This window comes from Cryptotermes secundus, unplaced genomic scaffold, assembly GCF_002891405.2.
Source record: "Cryptotermes secundus unplaced genomic scaffold, Csec_1.0 scaffold671, whole genome shotgun sequence".
NCBI lineage: Eukaryota > Metazoa > Arthropoda > Insecta > Blattodea > Kalotermitidae > Cryptotermes > Cryptotermes secundus.
The window spans coordinates 465,071-485,224 of NW_019724595.1; the positions used below are offsets into that span (position 1 = coordinate 465,071).

General features: G+C 42.2%; 1 protein-coding gene across 8 annotated transcripts in view; it reads right to left on the bottom strand.

Annotated features, from left to right (window-relative positions):
* LOC111862384 (cytochrome P450 4c3) overlaps positions 1–20,154 on the bottom strand; it is a 373,344-nt gene that overhangs the window by 75,614 nt on the left and 277,576 nt on the right. For all 8 annotated transcript variants that reach the window (XM_023847719.2, XM_023847720.2, XM_033750643.1 and 5 more), the window contains one exon: positions 6,010–6,125. In XM_023847719.2, the coding sequence (XP_023703487.1) occupies positions 6,010–6,125 (116 nt within the window). The remainder of the gene's footprint in view (positions 1–6,009; positions 6,126–20,154) is intronic.

The following is a 20,154-nucleotide window of genomic DNA, read 5'->3' on the forward strand; positions in this document are numbered from 1 at the left end:
CTCTACAGCGGGCTAACGGCATGGTGTAGAGTCATCGCGAGGAACTGAGCCTTGCTCAGACGGATAAGAAATTTCCTGCTTTACGCTTTCAAGTCCAGTGGTATTCTGTATTCTGCCCACGGAGAGTATATTTGTTCCGTGTGGTTCTCACAGCAAACAGCAATAACTGGCTGACCTTTGTAGCAGAAACGGAATATGTTTCCTGTGAGGTACAAACTGAATCTTTATACATATATGATATATATTATTTAAAGAAGTGCAGTTTCGAAAGAATTAATGGTTCTCAGATCTTCAGCAACATATTCACAAACGTCAACTGATGGACTCTAATTTCAGTCAGCTCAACCATGTTCTTACCTCTGCACACTTCTTCTGAGATCTAGGACTAAGATCTTCAAAATAGAATTCCACTTCGGATAGGTCGCCGAAGCTCAAATGTACACAAGTGGAAAGCGCGTCGATATAAACTGATATATTCATAATCTGGTACAACTCCTTCAGTAGCCGAAGAAACTGGTCTAGAAGAAGGGCTCAGGGCCTGATTTCGGAAGGTACTCGTTTCAAATCTCGGCCGGGGCACAGGCTACATTTACTGAGAATTGTTTATTGTTTCTTTCAGTCCATTCAGGAAAACAGCAGGATAACACTTCAACAAGACCACTAGCGCTTTCTTCACAAACCTCCCATTAAACACTATAGTCCAGGCACGGGGAGCATCGTTAAATAGCACACTCACTCACTCAGTCACTCACTCACTCACTCGTGGAGCTGAGCCCTTTTGAGAAGCTGCCAATTGTGCAGCTACTCAAGAATTTCCCAGCATTTTATGGAACCCGAAAGTTCATTACCGTGTTCAAAATATCCCTCCGCTGGACCCTATCGTGAACCACATCAATCAATCCCATCCTATCCCTCTAAGATCCATTTTAATATTGTCCACCTAGCTACGTCTTGGTCTTCCCAGTGGCCTCTTTCCTTTGGGCTTTCCCACCAATATCCTCTATGCAGTCCTCTTCTCTCTCATTCGTGCTACATGCCCTGCCCACCTCATCCTCCTTGACTTGATCATTCTACTTATACTTGGCGAAGAGTACAAGTTATGATGCACACACACACACACACACACAGAGTTAAAATAGCGCAAACTCAATGACTTATTACATGTTTTCTAATTAAGGGTTAAGGTAAACCCCTGTAACAGGCCGTGGAGCCCCTTAGGGATGTGAGAAGGCGAGGCTCGCACATCTCCCAGACAACTGACTCGCAGATGGCGGCGAAGTCAGCCTTACGCACCGGCCGCCCTTTACCCCCAGGAAGATTCCTGGCACTCATTTCTGTTAGGGGCCGAGTCAACAGCAGAGCCATAGTGCGGCTGGAAGAAATAGGTCAAATGAGAAATTCAATGACCTCATCTGAATCGAACCCGTGACCTACAGGCTTGTAGCATAATACCTCAAACAACTATGCCACCGCGTGTCCCGTTGGACTCGAGCTAGCTCCGAACGGAGTAGGTTCTAAAGGTTTAATGCTATGGGAAAAAGATTTTGAAAAATGTGGCTCAAAGAAGAATTTGAAGCTCTATGCATATTTCTGATAACTGGATATTGTTATATGAGAAGTGAAACATTCTCTGAATGTATGGCAGAACGCGATAAAGTCAGCCCTTGCTTCTGTGGCTACAGCTGACCTATATTTTCTGAAAAGGAGCTAGATGCAACTAAGAAGCTATGGAAATGGGAGGCAAGCTATCAGAGCCTACCAAATTGCCGGTATGGATTAAGGTAGGATTTAGTCCGGAGCGGGTCCCGGAAGACCGGGGAAACCCCTCCTCTACCGAGCAAGGGGCAACTAAACCACAGTAGAGAAGGTAAGGGGGCGGTTAGGAGACTCTCTCTCTTATTACTTCACTTCAGTGCTTGAGTGATTTAAGTATCATGCGTTATATCTTCGAATTTACAGCTACTGCAATTCTGTGCTTGTGCATATCTCTTCCTCAGAGTTCAAGATGGGTAAGATTGGGAAAGGTATCTGTGATCATGGAGTTGCATCCTGAACGTAACCATGCGAGATGCGAAGTTCTCACAGCAGTAAAAAGGTAAAGTTTTCCTTGTGCTTTGCGAATTCAGCACTAGGCCATGAAGGCGTATGGGGGAGTGGATGTATAGATCTAAATTTTCTTGACCTCGGCACTAGCTGGAGGTGAGTGGTCAGCTTCACGCCCCCGGTCGCTTAATCTCTGGGGAATGAGCCTCCAGTACCCATTCTAAAGGGGACTGGATGATATGGAAAAGTGAAAATTCTTGCCCCAACCGGGACTCGAACTCCAACCCCTTGGTCATCCAGTCCGCAGGTTCTCACAGCAGCCACCATGAAAATTTCTGTTTATTTGTGATGTGTTACCGAGTAGTTTGCTAGAATGTTACCGACGTTTCGAGGAATCTGCTGCCTTGATCTTCAGGGTAGAAGAGAGGAGGCAGAAAGTTCCTCTGAAATTCTGGTAACAAATCACCTCACTACAGAGCATCACGTGCCTGAAGAGGCGCATGAATATGAGGTTTCAAGATACCGCGACAGTGACTATGAAGTTTCTTGTGTTTGGGGATCCGATAAACTGTAAGTATTTCATTTATACCTTGAAGGTAAAGGCAGTACAATCCTCCGAATGTCAGTAAACATTACCAGACTACACTGCATCACATTCTATCTGAAGGCAGCAGGTTACTCAGAAACGTCGGTAAACATCCCCCCTACTACATGACGTCATATGCTAGAATCCAGGTTTTTAGTAACCTGAGTGGAATGAGCGGAAAACTTGGAGCAGCAAAGAGAGAACAGGGCCCCACCGACCAAACGTAATGATTAGCTGGCCGTGTAGAAACTTACGGGTTGTTCTGACGGATAGCTATCCAGAAACATGGAATAAATAAGAAAGGAACGGGGTAAGAACAAAGAGGAATGGGAAAGCGAAATTACAATCAAATGTATAAAGAGAAGCAGACCAAGAGCAAGTGGAAGTACGGGATAAACATTAAAATAGATGTGATACACTGTTATAAGGTGATGTTTAGTGTTTCGGAGGAATGTGCTGCCTCTGTGTTCAGGGTAGGAAAGTGGAGGTCATCCTGATGGCCTCGAAGCCTATGTGAACCGGAAACTCTAAATAACGGGGAACCGTGCATTCGTCTCTGCGCCTCAGTAAGAAAAGTAACACTTCTTTACGGTTCGAAGATTTTCAGATCTTTGGACGTTGCGAGAAGCAACATCAACAGAGGAAAATCACAGGAGAGTTGTGAATATAACAGTTACTGTCTTTTTTGGATGTGACGTAATACAGTCCGGTGTTTCTTTTTTCGTAGTAACCTGCAACCTCCAATTTCATTGCAGAAAGATTTTGAGGTTTTCACAGCGGTGGTTATGAAGAGTTCATTCTGTTGAGATATAATGCCGTGTAGACTATTGAAACTAAACAGTTGTTTCGGAGGATCATGTCGCATTATGGCTTATTCTTCGATGCTGAAGATGGAGGCGACAAGTTCCCCGAAACGTCGGTCTACTTTCAATGGACTACAAGGAGTTATATTCTAGAGGATAGAACGCTTCACTGCAGGAAAGTCTCCCATTTATGTGAAGTTTGTTCCTCCGAAAGGTCCGTAACCAACTACATAGCGTCAACAGAACCTGAATGTTCATTACCGTGTTCACAAGAGCCCTCCACTGGTCCCTATCCTGAGCCGGATCAATCCAGTCTATACCACCCCATCCCATCTCTCTAAGATCCATCTTAATATTATCCTCCCACATACGTCTTCATCTTCCTACTAGTCTCTTTCCTTCTGGTTCTCCCGCCAATATCCTATATGCATTCTTCTTCCCATTCGTGCTACATGCCCTGCCCGTCTCGCCCTTATTGACTTGATCATTCTAATTATACTTATCGAAATGTAGAAGTTGTGCAGTTTATTCCAATTTCCCGTCATTTCATCTGTGTTCAGTACAAATATTCTCAGCACCCTCAGTCCATACTAAGAAACAGAAATGCAGAAGAAACAATAAAATGATGACAAGGGAGAACTGAGCACTGAGAGACTGATGAACAGAATTGAAACTAGATTCTAAAGGATTCTGACGATGGTGGGTAACACAGAATTACTGGGGTTTTGGACTTTTTCCATCGTCCGGAGTTTTAGGTAACAGAGGATACGACGTTTCGGAAACTGGATCTGTTTCCGTCTTCACTGATTGAGATTAGCTCTTTCTAAAGAGTCCAACTGAGTAGGTGTCTTCCTTTCTCACCTGAAGACGGAAACAGATCCAGTTTCCGAAATGTCGTGTCCCCTATTACCTAAAATTCCGGACGATGGAAGAAGTCCAAAACCCCCGTAATTCCGTGAGAATTTAAAATGTTATATTACTCCCGAGAATTGACTTCGTAGCTCACAGGAAAGTAGCGTGAATGTGATGAATGGATCTGGGCCCTTAGGAACGCGATCGAAATGAACAACTGCGCAACAAACTCTCTGTAACTCTGTAACTCTTTAACTCTCGTGTAACTTATGCTATATTAATTAATGTAGCACGTTCTCTTCAGTGACGTCAGCTAACTCCAGGTCCTCAATTACATTTCATGCTAATTTCGTTACAGTAAAAACAGTTGAAATTGAAAGCATATCCCTGATAATTCTGTAATCAGATCGAAGTAATGAGAAAATGTTATAATCCAAATCAAGGGCATTCCAGTATCTAATTAAATAGCTGAAGACAAATATATTTCGAATCTAAATTAATCTTTGGAATAAACTAACAATACATTCCTTTTTCTGTCTTTACAAATTAGGCAACTCACTACCTAAAGGCAAAGTTAAAAAATTAAGCTGTACTTATGATTACTTAAGTACCACGCTGAAGATATGAGCTTTGTGCAAAGCGGATGAGTTCTTGTTGCGATGAAATAACGCCATCATTCTGTACTTCTGAATTATCGCAACATTTTTATAAACGTAAGCGTTAGAAAAAGATATTTGCATAAAAAGCATAGCAAAGGGTACAAAGATGAAGGCTATCCCTGTAACAGACCGTGGAGGCCCATAGGGTTGTAAGACGTCGAGGTTCCCACATCTTCTACACAATCGGCTCAAAGATGGCGGCAAGGTTGTCAGCTCTAAGCGCCGGCCGCCCTTTACCCCTAAGAATATTCCTGGTACTCATTTCTGTTAGAGGCTGAATCGACCCCAGGGCTATAGTGTGGCTGGAAGGATTAGGTTAATTGAAAAAAAAATCCACCCCATCGGGACTCGAACCCGCGCCCTTCCGTCTAGTAGCAAAGTGCCGGAACCAACTACGCTACCGCGTGCCCCTAGTAAAGACTTAGGGACTCAGAATTTCAAATACTGAAACAATATCACATGAGATAATGTAACTCAAAAGATAAGAACCAGTGGAGGATTTGAAGTTCCCATAGCGGTGGTTTCGAAGGGTTATGTACGCCGTGTAGTACGGTAGAAGTTTGCTCATGTTTAGGAAGAATCTATGGCTTTCCTTTTTTAAGGTCGAATAGTAAGCCAAGCAGGAGACCAGCATGAAGCAGACAGCAAGATCCCTGCTTGTCGGTCTCTTCTTGGCTTATACTCTTCGACCGTGAAGACTGAGGCTACATTCTTCTCCGAAACATCAGTTGACTTTCACGAGACTATACAAATTTGTATCCCAGAAGACAAAACTTTTTCAAGACAATGTTAGTCTTTGCTTGGTTTAAAAGTGAAATTACCTTTCACACACACACATACATATATATACACACACACACACACACACACACACATATATATATATATATATATATGATGAGCTTTCAGTTTCAGTTATGAATTTATAGCCAAGCTGCTACTAGCAGGAATGTGTGGCTCTGCTGTAGCAATGGTAGAATGGAAGCAAGGAGCATCGGAAATATCTCTAGATAAGTCTTTGTCTTTCCAAAGCACTGTCATTCCTCATTTTTGATTATGTATTTACCTTCTGTACGTCTTCTTAACCCTGTGGAGAGTGTACTGAAGTCGTTTCTTCCGCCTGTCCGTCTGTACGCATGAAAGAGTTCGAGAGCTGCAGCTATGATTTTCGTCAAACGGATACTGCAATAGAAACAATTGCAAAGCATTTCAATTCTGGTTGAAACTGGGGAAAAATGACTGTCGATTTACATGAATATTTTATCGCGTTTCTTCACAATAATTTTGCGTCCGAACAAATAATGCTCACAAGAAATATTTATGAGAAAAATTAAACACATTTTATGCTCAATATATTTTCTTCTGTTTCAGAGATAATTAGAAGAAAAACACGTCACGCTATACAAATATTCAAGTTGCGTATTTAACACACAAAATTAGTCTTACAAACACAGGAATACAAAATGATTACTGAACAAATAAAAATTGTTTTCCGAACTCAGGCAACGGGAAGATTGCTGCAAAATAACGATGGTTTTCCAAACATTGGCATACGAAAAAATTACCAAGCAAACAACAAAGATTTTCCGAGTACAGGAATATGGAAATGCTACTGAACAGATAGCAGCCATCTGCTCACGTTGGTCCTTAGCTCGCGAACTTTATTACCCTGAAGATGGAGGCTATACGTTCCTCCGAAACGTCGGTCCACACAAGATCTACACGGCGCTACATCTCAGAAGGTGACGTTCTTCATAGTCACCACCGTGAGAACTTCAAACCTTACAAACAAAATAAGTTTTCCGAACGTAGTCGCAAGAACAAACAATATTTTTCCGAACACACCCGAGGATAATCCAGATCCCTCATTCTCAGTAATATTTGTAGGAATCTTCCTCCCACACGAATGATACATCTACATGTATATAGATATAGTTTAATGAAACTATTTTTAGACAAGAGACAGATACACTCTGAGCTTATCTCCGTACTTGTTCGTACAATATCTGGGCCCATAACAATAAATACTTTATCATGTTGCTTACAATTTATCCTGCTTAATACATTTACTGCGCCTAAGAGTAGGCTATCCAGCACCACAAACGGGACGAAACTCATTGTCTCGCAGTGCCCAGAGTTCTGGACAAGGACTGTGTAAAGTGATGCATATGCCGCTAGTGCTCGGATGCATTGCGGCCCAAATCCTACGTGGTTCTCCACCCTTCGTCCTACACCTGTGTCCCTTAAAGGCGGCGTCTCCATTCATGGACTGTGCTAATCTCATATGGTACCAGATTCCAGCACCCTGGTACACTGGCATTCGGCAGGGTCACTTCCCGTGAATGAGATTCCAAGTCGCTGTTGACTGCAATCTGAAATTCTACATTAACGCAGGAACAACTCCATCTGCTAGGATGCGAAAAGATTGTTTTATTTTTCTCTTTTAACTAGGCACGCGGTAGCCTAGTTGGTTGAGGCAATGTGCTACAAGCCCGAAGGTCGCGGGTTCGAGTCCCGATGACGTCATTGGATTTTTTTCAATTTACCAAATCCTTCCAGCCCCACTATGGTCCAGTGAGTACCGGGAATTTTCCTGCGGGGTACAGGGCGGTGAGCGGATAAGGCTGACAGTTTTACTGCCATCTGTGAGCCGATTTTCTAGAAGATGTGCAAGCCTCGACATCTCACAATCCTAAGGGCCTTCACGGCCTATTACAGGGACTTTACAAAACAAATTACATTTTCAACTAAATAATTGTTTTAATTTACAATTAATTAATAAATGAATAAACTTATTCAACATGTTATACCTCGTTTTTATTTAATAATTAGTAACATACATGCGAAAATATATGGCATGACGCTTTCACTGAACAAGTTACTTGAAATTACCAAATCACCGGAAACAAGTCCCATTAATTTAGCAGTTTCCGAAGCGATTTGGAATGGATTCATTAATTCACAGTATTATAATTGCTAACAGAGAATAATGCAGGCAAAATAGACAAGCCCGCAGATCATGCAGATTGAATGACTGCGCAGTATTTGTTTAATTCAGTGCTCCAATCCATTTCGTAATGAGCTGTTGGCAGCTATTCATAGGGTTTTGATGGCAGGGGCAGAAGATATGTACATGTAGTCCTGAAACTAATCAATTTCAGAAGAATCGAGAAAGGTGTAGACTCTAATAACTTCAATATTGAATATCAATATCAAATATTAGACTAGTCCTATCAATATTTCCCAAGCGTAAACTCACGAGATGTGCCATAAGCCAGAGTGTGTATAACAATTTGCGTTTCGACATTGTTGTAAGTGAGGGGGGGGGAGATTAACGCTTTGGGGCTGTCAGCATAATCCTTGACCAAAGAGTTTTCAAAATGAATTTGGTAATCAGTGGAGTAACTAGAAGAGACGTCACAGAGATACAGAGAGAATGCGCTGGTTTGTTTCAATGTACCGGGCGCATGACGTGGGGCCAGGGGAGGAGCTGCGTTCTATCAAATACTCACGGGAAATAAAAAAAAATTGTGACGCCTACTCCACACGGCGAAATACTCAATCAAATATTTATTTTAGTTGCGTATACTGAGTGCTGGATTATTCTCTTTGGCTTGTGTTCCTTTCCGTTGTTCAGATCTGAATGTGTTCGTGTAGGGACCTAATGCTCTCACTTTGAACCCTCCTTTCAAGGCAGCGTTTAAAATTGTCTGGACGTTTCTACAACCTACAGCAAAAAGCAACAAGAAAAGTTAATTATAACCTCATTATGATTCCGACATAAAAACGAGTTTTAAAAAATTCGGTCCATATAATAAGCTCCGTGTCAAAAACCTGATTATCACCTAATTACGAAACCCCCCAATACTGAGGAATCCGTAATTGTATCATGCCCAAAATGTTTCTCTACTGACATCTGTCTGAACCTGCTGAATGTAACCATATGGTAGCACAATATCTCTCAAGGCACATTACAATACTGTCATCTCATCTATGCTTAGTTTTGCCCAATGGTCTCTTTCCTTCAGTTCATAAACTATGCACTTTGTAAGCATTTCTCATATCACCCTGCAACATTCGTTATACATTTTATCAAGTTTATTTTTGCTTATTATTATTGTTCTTTCTTTCATATTAAGCCCTCTGTCCTATTCATATCATAATTAATCTGGAACGATGGATATTAAATTGGTAGGACTCCCTGAGTGGGCGATCAGCAATATCGTAAGGCCGCTGACTGTACAGGACAACACAAACACAGAAGAAATGCAGACAGACATTCATACTTCAAGTGGTATTCGAACCCACGATCCCAGTATCTGTGTAGGCGAAGATAATTTACGCCTTAGAACGCGCGGCCACTGTGATCGGCATTCAGTTAATTTAACCGTCCTAGTAATATCTGGTGAGAAATGCAGCTTGTGAAGTCGCTCTTTCTATACATTCGCCATCTCCTTATTACGTCCGTTCTCTTGGAGCCAAATATAGTCCTTAGTGTCTTCTTCTCAAATAACTTATATAAGTATACGTACTTTAGCGTGGAAGCCAGAGTTTACACCCTAAAAACAACGTGTAATACTGAGGTCAGTAAGAAACTTCCAGAGTTTCACTCTGATCTGCCGCAAACCGCATGTGGCTAGCTCAATTTGCTTGCGCGCCACGATTTTTCAAAACCCTGACGGGACTTTGTGGACACACTGTACATTTCCACGTCATGAGGACTCTTGATTTGTCAGACTGTGCATAGATTCCTACGAGGTTGATACCAAAATTTGGGGGAATACGGTATTTTCATCTTCACAATAAACCCTAAGGATGGAGTCAGCATGTTCCTCTGAAACTTTGGTGTCGACGTGGAGTCACGACTGTCTGAAAACTGGGCACATTTTCAGGGTCATTAAGTTAAATGTAAGAGTGCGAGAGAGACAGAGCAGTGTCTCAGAGTTCAGAATTGTGTTCAGCGGTGGAAAGAGCAGAGGTAGGAAAAGCACCGAAAGTAAAGATTAAATAATTATTTAATCTTTACTTTCGGTGCTTTTCCTACCTCTGCTCTTTCCACCGCTGAACACAATTCTGAACTCTGAGACACTGCTCTGTCTCTCTCGCACTCTTACATTTAACTTAATGACCCTGAAAATGTGCCCAGTTTTCAGACAGTCGTGACTCCACGTCGACACCAAAGTTTCAGAGGAACATGCTGACTCCATCCTTAGGGTTTATTGTGAAGATGAAAATACCGTATTCCCCCAAATTTTGGTATCAACCTCGTAGGAANTTTATCCACAATCATCCTCATCATCATCCGGGGCTCTTACAAGAGGCCACAGAGTGGCCGCAGTTCCAAGTGCACTCAGTCTCGCCCCGTGGAGAAACCTAAAAAGATAATAATAATATAATCCTTATGCTTATGGTGTTTATGCATGCAAATACATTAATTTATGTTCGAATTGGTTACGGGCAATAATCTACATATAACAGATTTACGTTTGACAGCAGATACTACAGAACTACATTTCTCTCAGAGTATGGCTTGAAGTTAGACCTCATCTGACTCTGCACATCCTAGCGAAAGAAAAACGTGAGCTGATAAAAGAAACAGTGACACTTTTTATTGATCAGTTTATCAGTAATTCAGTTTCAAATGTAATCGAATTTCTCTGTTCACCGTCTGCCTCCTTTTCAAATCCCATCCGACCAACCTCAGCTCCCCTAATGTCACGTGCCTGGACCGCTTTTCATCCCCCTGAATAACAATGCGTCCCTCCCTACATGGGCTACTGTATCACCCCAACTCACCCCCATTCTCCGTGTCTCTAATGGGATATTTATGTGATTAGCCTTCATCATATGCTTGTATCCCTCCGTCACGCCGAATTTCCCTTACAAGCGATTTATCGTATTTGGACAAGAAACTGCTATAGATAATCGCGTCTCGTCTCATTCGCGTTTTACTGAAGAGTGCAGACAATCTGAAACGTCAAGAAGTCGGGGAATGCAATCATTGTAACCGTAGGTTCTTGCTTCGGAAACTGCACATTTCTACCCCACAGAATTAATAGATTTAAGTCCATATACATATATAATGTGGAATTAGGTAGAGGTAAAGTTGTTCCTGGCCGGTCACCGTAGCCGAGCGGTCTAAGGCATGTACTGTCTTCGCTCGCTTGGAAACCGGGATCGTGGGTTCGAATCCCACTCAGGGCATGGATGTTTAGTTTGTGTGTGCGCGTTTTTCTGTGTTTGTGTACAGGTAGAGGCCTTGCGACGAGCTGATCACCCGCCCAAGGAGTCCTACCGAATGTGTAAGATCTAGAAAAACCGAAGTGAACGGAGAAGTTCATGGACGTAGGCCTAGGCCCACTGGGGCTGTAGTGCCAAGGAAAAAAAAAAGTTGTCCCTGTGCTTAACTAATTAATAATTACACAATGAAGACGTATGGGGGAGTGGGTGTATAGATAAACATTTTCTTGACCTCGGAATTAGTTGGAGGTGAATGGTCAGTTTCACGTCGCGGCCGCTTTACCCCCGGGGAGGTAGCCCCCTGTACCCATTGGATACGAGATTTGGTGGACCCCAGAGCCGGTCTGGACGACGTGGAGAATATAAAATTTGTTACCCTACCGGGACTCGAACTCCGACCTCCTTGTCCAGCCCGTAGCTAGTCGCTATACCGACTACGGTATCCTGGCTCATCATTGTGGAATTAGTTTAAATTATTTTCATAAATACGTTTTTGAATTGTAGACCTTTTTTCATTATCCTGCCGCCATATTTTCAGTCATTTCAATTTTCTTTGGGGCTTAAAAGTAACATAAGATTCCTCATGACCAGTTACTAAAATGAGTAACATGAGTTAATATAAAGTCCTTGGAATTCGCTTAAATAATTAAATTGATAACAATATCGGAATGTTTATCAAATTCAGATATCTTCTACTGCGAAAAATTGTAATTTTCAGTACTTTACCAAAATTAGCATAATAATAGACAAATATTATTTAAACAAGAATATCTCTATTAAAAGAACTCTTTAGAGTAATTTTTCTTCTTTCTCGTATAATTTTAATCCTAAAAATATTCGAATTTCTTCAGGAAAATATTGTAACTGTGCGAACTGGATTCATCTGGCTCAGGATAGGGACCAGTGGCAGGAGTTTCTGAATGTGGTAACGAATTTCGGGAACCATAGAATAGGGAGAATTTCTTCACCAACCGAGGAACCAGCAGCTTCTGAGGAAGGGCCCTGCTACATGGAGTTGGGTGAGAACTTTGTATACATTCCCATAGCAACGTTCAACTAGCGACTGGCACAGACATTTCTACATTGGCTCAAATATAAATACCCGGTACGCTTCTATATACACGCTGACCGCGCGCCATTCTGTACATGTTACATTCTGTACATGTTAATAGCAGTGCTGAGTACCTGGTATGCATTGACACAAACCCGAACATCCTGTACATGCCAATAGCAGTGCTGAGTACCTGGTATGCATTGACACAAACCCGAATATCCTGTACATGCCAATAGCAGTGCTGAGTACCTGGTATGCATTGACACAAACCCGAACACTCTGTCCATGCCTATAGCAGTGCTCAATACCCTGTGTGCATTAGCACAAATCTGGGAGCCTCGTTTTAATTAGCTTGTCCTCTTCATTTCGCCAGCAGAAGACGAGGGAGAGCGGGCGACTAATCCCGCGGTATTACTCGGGCACCACGCAGCATAAAGCAACGATACAACGAGAGGGACTCCCCAACCCCCAATGTCCCCTTACTAGCACGTGTACTTCATCTGAATGCAAGTTCAAGCAACATATCGCAGAAATAAAATTAAGGTATCAAGACAGATATTGGAAGAGTAATTGGGGATGGCCCTATCCTGAGTCAGATCAATCTCATCCATACCATCCCATCCTATCTCTCTAAGATCAATTTTAATATTGTCCACCCACCTACGCCTTGGTCTTCCCAGTGGTCTCTTTCCTTCTGGCTTTCCAACCAATATCCTATACGCGTTCCTCTTCTCCTCCCTTCATGCTACATGCCCTGCCAATCTCATTCTCCTTGGCTTGATCATTCTAATAATTCTTGGAGAAGAGTACAAGCTATGAAGCTCCTCATTATGCAGTTTTCTCCAACCTCCTGTCACTTCATCCCTTTTCGGTCCAAATATTCTCCTCAAACACCCTCAGTCTATGTTCCTCCCTTGATGTCAGACCAAGTTTCACGCCCATACAGAACCACAGGCAAAATTATAGGTTTGTATATTCTAATTTTTATGTTTTTGGGCAGTAGACGAGAAGACAAAAGGTTCTGGACTGAATGGTAGCAAGCACTGCCCGAGTTGCCGAGACAGAGGCCAGTGTACAGTGTGCACCGACAGAAGACAGAGTGTGTGTGGGTTGTGAAGCCAGACAGAAGACAGTGAAAGCCAGCACGGAGAGTTCCATTGAGAGTTGTTAGTACGAAAGGAGCGACTGTGAAACGCTTGTTGAACATTTGTGTTTCAGTTATGTTGAAGTGTAGTTACGGCGTTGAGTAATAAAGTGACGTCACCAGAATACACCCCTCGAGGTGTTGTTTCACAACACTCCATTGATTGGGTCCACCTGAACATGATTTTTGCTTATAGACGGACACAGTGTCCAGGCTCAGAAACGCCGTTTTAATAACAGTTTGCACGATGGATAACATTCATAAAGCCAATACATCAAGACAGTTAAATATGTATATAGAAGCATGTTCTTTTATAACAGGGAGAATATGTAGTACTTCTAGACAGACATTTATTAAACGTGTGGTGATTTAAGCCACACACTTATTAGCAATAAACTGCCTCCTAATGAGCATCGTGCTACGCATATTTGTTCTACCCACCGCATTATTTCCTTAAGGTGAAGGTAAAGCTTTTACATTGCTTAACTAATTAAGCACTACGTCATGAAGGTGTATGGGGGAGTGGATGTACAGATCCACATTTTCTTGACCTCGTCACTAGCTGGAGGTGAGTGGTCATCTTCACATCCCGGCTGCTTTACCCCCGGTACTCATTGGCTAGGAGGCTGGATGGGTCCCAGAGCCGGTCTGGATGACATTCAGAAGAGAAAATTCTTGATCCTACCGGGACTCGAACTTCGACCCCTCTGTCATTCAGCCCGTATCCAGCGGCTGTATCGACTACATTATCCCATCTCCTGATTCATTAAGAACCATTTTAACATTGTCCCATCCCCTTCGTTTTCAGGGTATTTCAAACAAACCAAACTTCACGGTCTGTTAACAAGCATATAGAGTTAGCTCTCTGAATTCCTTGTAAGTTCTTACTGAGATTCACACCGACTGTATCACACGGGTGTTCTTCTCTGCTGTACGAACTTTTCCTGACTACGGTTATGTTCTCCTTATGGCCTAGGACTCGAAGAAAATCGCCAAGTTTCAGAGATGATAAATTATGGATGATTTAAAATGCGGCATAAAACACAGGCTATATTCACATACATTATACCATCCTGATCACGTACATTCGACTCAATATTTCTCAGGACATGGGTCTCTCTATTGCTAATCTGCATACAACCATATTCTTTGTTTATTCACGAAGGTCTGCTTGAAGTTGAACTGTTCGCTTGGAGTCCTTCCTCATTCTGCCGTTAGAGTGTTCTGATGTTTGCAACGTCATGTCTTGCATCTCATTACAGAGGGCTGTTTACCACGCCGCTTCATCTTCTTGGAAAAATTAAGTGAAATCTATTAAGAGCCACTCCACGATTCTAGAAGAGTTGTCCAAATAGTAAATGAATTTAGAACTTCTACATGTTATATTTTCCTTTACAGATTTCTACCATGCGGATAGACGGGTAGACACTGGCTTCTCACCGTGGAGACCCGGGTTGAATCCAGATGGACTTTATGTGAAATTTGAGGTGGACGAAGTGGCATAGGCGTACGTTTTCTCGAAGTTTATTCGGTTTCCCACAGTTAATCATCATTCTACCACTGCTCCATATAATAATCTAAGGTCCATCTATTCTACGGCCCATGCTACATATTTTGTGTAAGAAAGCTTACGGAAGGAAAGTCATATGTAGAACCATTGCTAGGTAACGCCTCAGTAAACAAGCCCCCAACACATACTCAATCAACAATGGAGTATATCCATTTCTAGGCATGTGGTTCGCATGCATCCACTGCTAGGCAACGGATGGATTTTCATGCAGTTGTTTGACCCGAGGCTATATAACAAGAATACAACGTCAATTGGCAGTTCAATCGTAGTTCGGTTGTCAGTTGAACGTCAGCCTGTGAAGAGAAGACTTTATGTTTGCTGTAGTTACAGTGAGACTCTTATAAATCCGTTGCCAGGATACGCCTAATGAAGACTGAGAAGACTTAGCGTGTCCTAGTGATTTGTGAATTGGTTAGATTGGCGATAGCGCTGTAATTGATTGTGATTACGAATTATTTTAAAGGAGTCAGCAATAAATCTACCTACCAATGAAAACCCCGTTTTTATACGTATATATGACCCATACACGTGAAAATGTCTTTAATTTCCAATCGGCCTGTGAATACCGGAAGTATGTAAAAATATAATCTAGTTTATATTTTGTCGCTTCTGTGGTCTAGTGGTCAGAATTCCTGGCTACGGAGTCAGAGGTCCTGGGTTCGATTCCCGACGTTACCAGATTTTCTGAGAGCTAGTGGGTCTGGAACGGTGTCCACTCAGCCTCGTGAGGATAACTGAGGAGCTATTTGATGGAAAATTAGAGGCTGCGTTCTAGAAATCCGAGATTAACGGCCGTGGGGATCCTCTGTTGATGTGTCATCTCTGAAACTGCAGCTTTTCACGTAAGTGCTCAGTTTCATTTATTTTTGGTTCACATTGGCCTAAGCATATCCTTAATTTACAAATAGTCCGAGTGGAAATTTTATCGTTTTGAGGTGTTCGTTACAAAGTGAGGAAGAACACCTTGCGTGGGTGTCATGACAGTCCAGCTGTTCGTCTGTCAGTGACCTAATATCAGGGCCTACACTGTTAGACAGATTTTCTTAATATTTTACGTTCGAAATTTTCATTGAGAATTATCGGGTAATTCTGATTTTCAGTTTTATTGATGCAAGTGTGGAGCCGGGATGGCTCAGTCGGTATAGTGACTGGCTACGGGCTGGACAACCGACGGGCCGGAGTTCGTTTCCCGGTATAGTCAAGAATTTTTCTCTCTTCAACGTCGTCCAGACCGGCTCTGGGGTCCTTCCAACCTCGTATCCAATGGGTGACGGAGACTCTTTCCCCGGGAGTAAAGCGGCCGGGGCATGAAGCTGACCACTCACCTCCACTAGTGCTGAAGTCAAGAAAATATGCATTCCCCCAAACGCCTTCATGGCGTAGTGCTTAATTAGGACAACTTCATCTTTTTCACCTGATCCAAGTATTGCATTGTAGTTTCCTGTTGCAGCTGATGTTAGAATTTATTTTAGCTGTTTTTAACATCCACATGCAACAATATCGCAATATAAAATTAAACACTTTTTAAAAGTAGTCACTGCGCTATATGTTTCGGTCTACTCTGCCATCTTCAGGTGCGTTCAAATGCAGGGGCACTGCTGTGCTTCCGTGACACCGCGATTACCGCAGCGCGGATGATGTCACAGTAGGCCGAAACATCTAGCGCAGTGACGAGTTTTGAAAAGGATTCATTTTAGTTCTTGATAATGTGGCAAGGCGGACGGCAAACAAAACTACATATAAATCCTAGTATGGATCCAAAGTAAATGCTGATTTACATAGGGATATAAATTGAAGCATCCTAGCATTAGGAATAGTATTTTGCAAATATAGTTAACAACTGATAAGGAAGCTGCATGTTAAATTTGTTGAACATCTTAGATCTTCACTCATAGGAATCCACCTCAGAGCCTGGCTTAAATAATATCACAAACGGACTCTTTTGTGTATCCAGTGAATAGTTACACAGATACAACTCAAAGGCGAGGCGGAAGTTCAGTAACATTTAAAGCAACTCTGTTCTTCCATAACCGCACTGGTCAGTCCTGAGTTTATAAATGAATCATTTTATGTATCACATAAATGGCTGAGCAAATATTGTGGAAAATTGATACAAAATGTCGGACGGTTCTGATTTTCAAAAAAACTGATTCATAAATAAACCTCACGCCATAAAAAGATTTCTTCAATTTATCCCGTAAAGAGCTTAATCGATTTCGTTGAAATTCGATATTGAAAAAGCTTCCGCCAAAATTTATGAGGAAATAATAATTTTCAGCTATATTAATTCATAATAAAGAGCAGATTGGTCCGGAGACAGGGACTAGCTCTATCGATTGGGCCCAACTGAGTAGGTTTTACCTGAAGACGGAGACACAGTCCAGTCCCCGACACGCGGTGTTTGAAAAAGAAAGAGGACGGTGTTTTTAGACAAAGACAGGACGATGGAAAGTGTCCAGAAACATAATATTTGTAAAAATGTAGCATGGTCACACACTTTTAAATCTTATTTTTAAGCAAGTTCAATAAAATTTAAATACCGTCTTCGGTAACTTTGCCTACTACATTATTGTGGGCGTCGTTCCCAAGCTTCCTCTTCAGCCCGCCCCCTGCCCCAACAGACTGAAGCGTGCCAACACGCGATCAAGACGTACACAGTCGAGAAGAGACACGGGTTGACTATTTCCAGGGGCTTTCTAAATACTCTATTTCAGCTGTCTTCACACGTCATATCGTTACCAACAACAATTAATGTACATTTCCATTTTAAACGGGATGATAGACGGAAATCCTCCAATTTCTTCGTTCTTAGCAACAATTTTATTCGTCTCTTTCTTGCCAGCTGTTTCTTCTAGCATCTAGCCGAGCCGTATTGTTCTCGGTCGCTCCATAATTTCCTTCCTTATGAAACTGATGCTTTTACAGGCCAAACCACTTACGTCCTTTCCTCACAATTATGTTCAATTGCTTCTCTAAGAATCTCGTACAATAATTATATTCTCATAAATACTTGGAGTGCCGATTACAGTGGCCTCGCGGTATAAAGCATGAATTGTCTTCGTTCGCTCGAATATTGGGATCGTGGGTTCGAATCCAACTCAAGGCGTGGTTGTTTGTGTGCATTTATTCTGTGTTTGTGTAGGCAGCGGCCTTGCGACAGGCTGATCCTCCGTCCAAGGAGTTCTACCGAATATCTTAGCATCAAGAAACTGAAGTGAAACAACGCGTTTCACAGATGCCCTACGATCCAAAGCGGGAGCAACAGGAGAGAGAGAGAGACAGAGAGACCTGGGGCCCGAGGCAGAGTCCAGCCTACGGAACGTTGTTTTAAATTAAAACCGAACAATGAATAATATCCAATAACGCAATCATTTTCTTAAATATGAGTGAGCTTCAGTAAATGGTTCACAAATGGAAGTAACACAGCTGTAACGTAAGTGATACGTTTTTGTGTAAAACTTGTACTCTTCTCCAAGTATAATTAGAATGATAAAGTCAAGGAGGATGAGGTGGGCAGGTCATGTAGCACGAATGGGGGAGACGAGGAATGCGCATAGGATATTTGTGGGAAAGCCAGAAGGAAAGAGACCACAAAGAAGACCAAGGCGTAGGTGGGTGGACAATATTACAATGGATCTTAGAGAGGTAGGATGAGATGGTATGGATTGGATTTATCTGGCTCAGGATAGGGACCAGTGGAGGGCTCTTGTGAACACGGTGACGAACCTTCAGGTTCCATAAAATACTGGGAAATTCTTGAGTAGCTGCAGAATTGGCGGCACCTGCGGAAGGGCTCAGCTCCATGAGTAAGTAAGTAAGCAAGGAAGTAATGTGTAAAACTACTTAGCAGCACAGTCAAGCTTCATAACAGTATAGGTAGTAGAGGAGTATGCGCATGTTCAGAGCTGCTTTCAGTAGTCAAAATGGCGACTCTGCTTGAGGTATGTACTACTAAAGAGCAGCTTTCTGTTATGTGTTTTACATGGGGAAGAGGACACAATAGAGGGGATATTAATAAAGAAATATTTCCTGTTTACAGTGGGAAGTGTTTGTCGCGTAAAGCGGTTCCGTCTTGGTGCCAAACGATTCACCGATGACAAAGAGATTAAAACGGAGGCGCGGAAGTGTCTGAGACGACAGGCAAGTAACTTCTATGCTGCGGGTTTCGACGCACTGGGAAAGCGATGGGTCAAGTTTATTAAAGTTAGAGGAGGACATGTCGAGAAATAAATGTTTTTACAGGTTCGAATATCACTTGTTTTACACCTTATATCCATTTTAACCTATTTATTGACTCTTCCTCGTAAAGGTAAAGGTAACGGTTTCCCTGTAACAGGCCGTGAAGGCCCATAGAGTTGTGAGGTTCCCACATTTTCTAAACAATCGGCTCACAGATGGCGGTGAGGTTGTCAGCCTTACGCGCCGATCACACTTTATCTCCGGGAACATTGCTGCTACTCATTTCTGTTAGAGGCTGAATAGACCCCACGGCCAGTGCGGCTGGAAGGTTACGTCAATTGAGAAAAATCGACCTCATCGGGATTCCTCGTACTTTCAAACAATCACATCCGTTGCTTGGATTTTGCTGACGTTTGTCTTTGTATGAATCTTTATTTCGGCATTAAATGAAAAGAACTAATTTGGAAAATATGTATATCTTCTCCAAATTAGTTATAAATTGAATGCATTCTCCTTGTGTACCCTTATAACTACCGCTCAACCCACGCGCTAAGAATGGGAGGCAATTTATCTTTTCAAAATATTCTCTCTTGTTTCTGTGCGTGGCGTCATGTTACTGTCATCCTATGAGTTCTAAATAAATCCATAATTAAATAAATGACCGAAAAGTTGACATTCGCTCAGCTGGTCAGCAAATTTTCTAGAACCGGACAATTCATCATCATGTTTACAGTAGCCAGCCAGTTGAATCCACTTCACATTTTTATTTTTCCCCACTCCGATCCAAATTTATATCCAGTCTCGCAAATGATCGTTGAGATTTTCATATTAAGATTATTCATGCTTTCTCCTCTCCCCACTCCCAGAGTTCTGCGCGTCACCACACCGAAGCCGTCAACAGCTCCGACTGCTGACCTCTAGTCTCTTGTGATTTATTCTTTGGATAACTGGTCAGTCATGAATTGGAGAAGATTTGGAAGGAAGAGTTCGTGGTCTAACAGAGGCATTCTCCTGGCAGTTACCT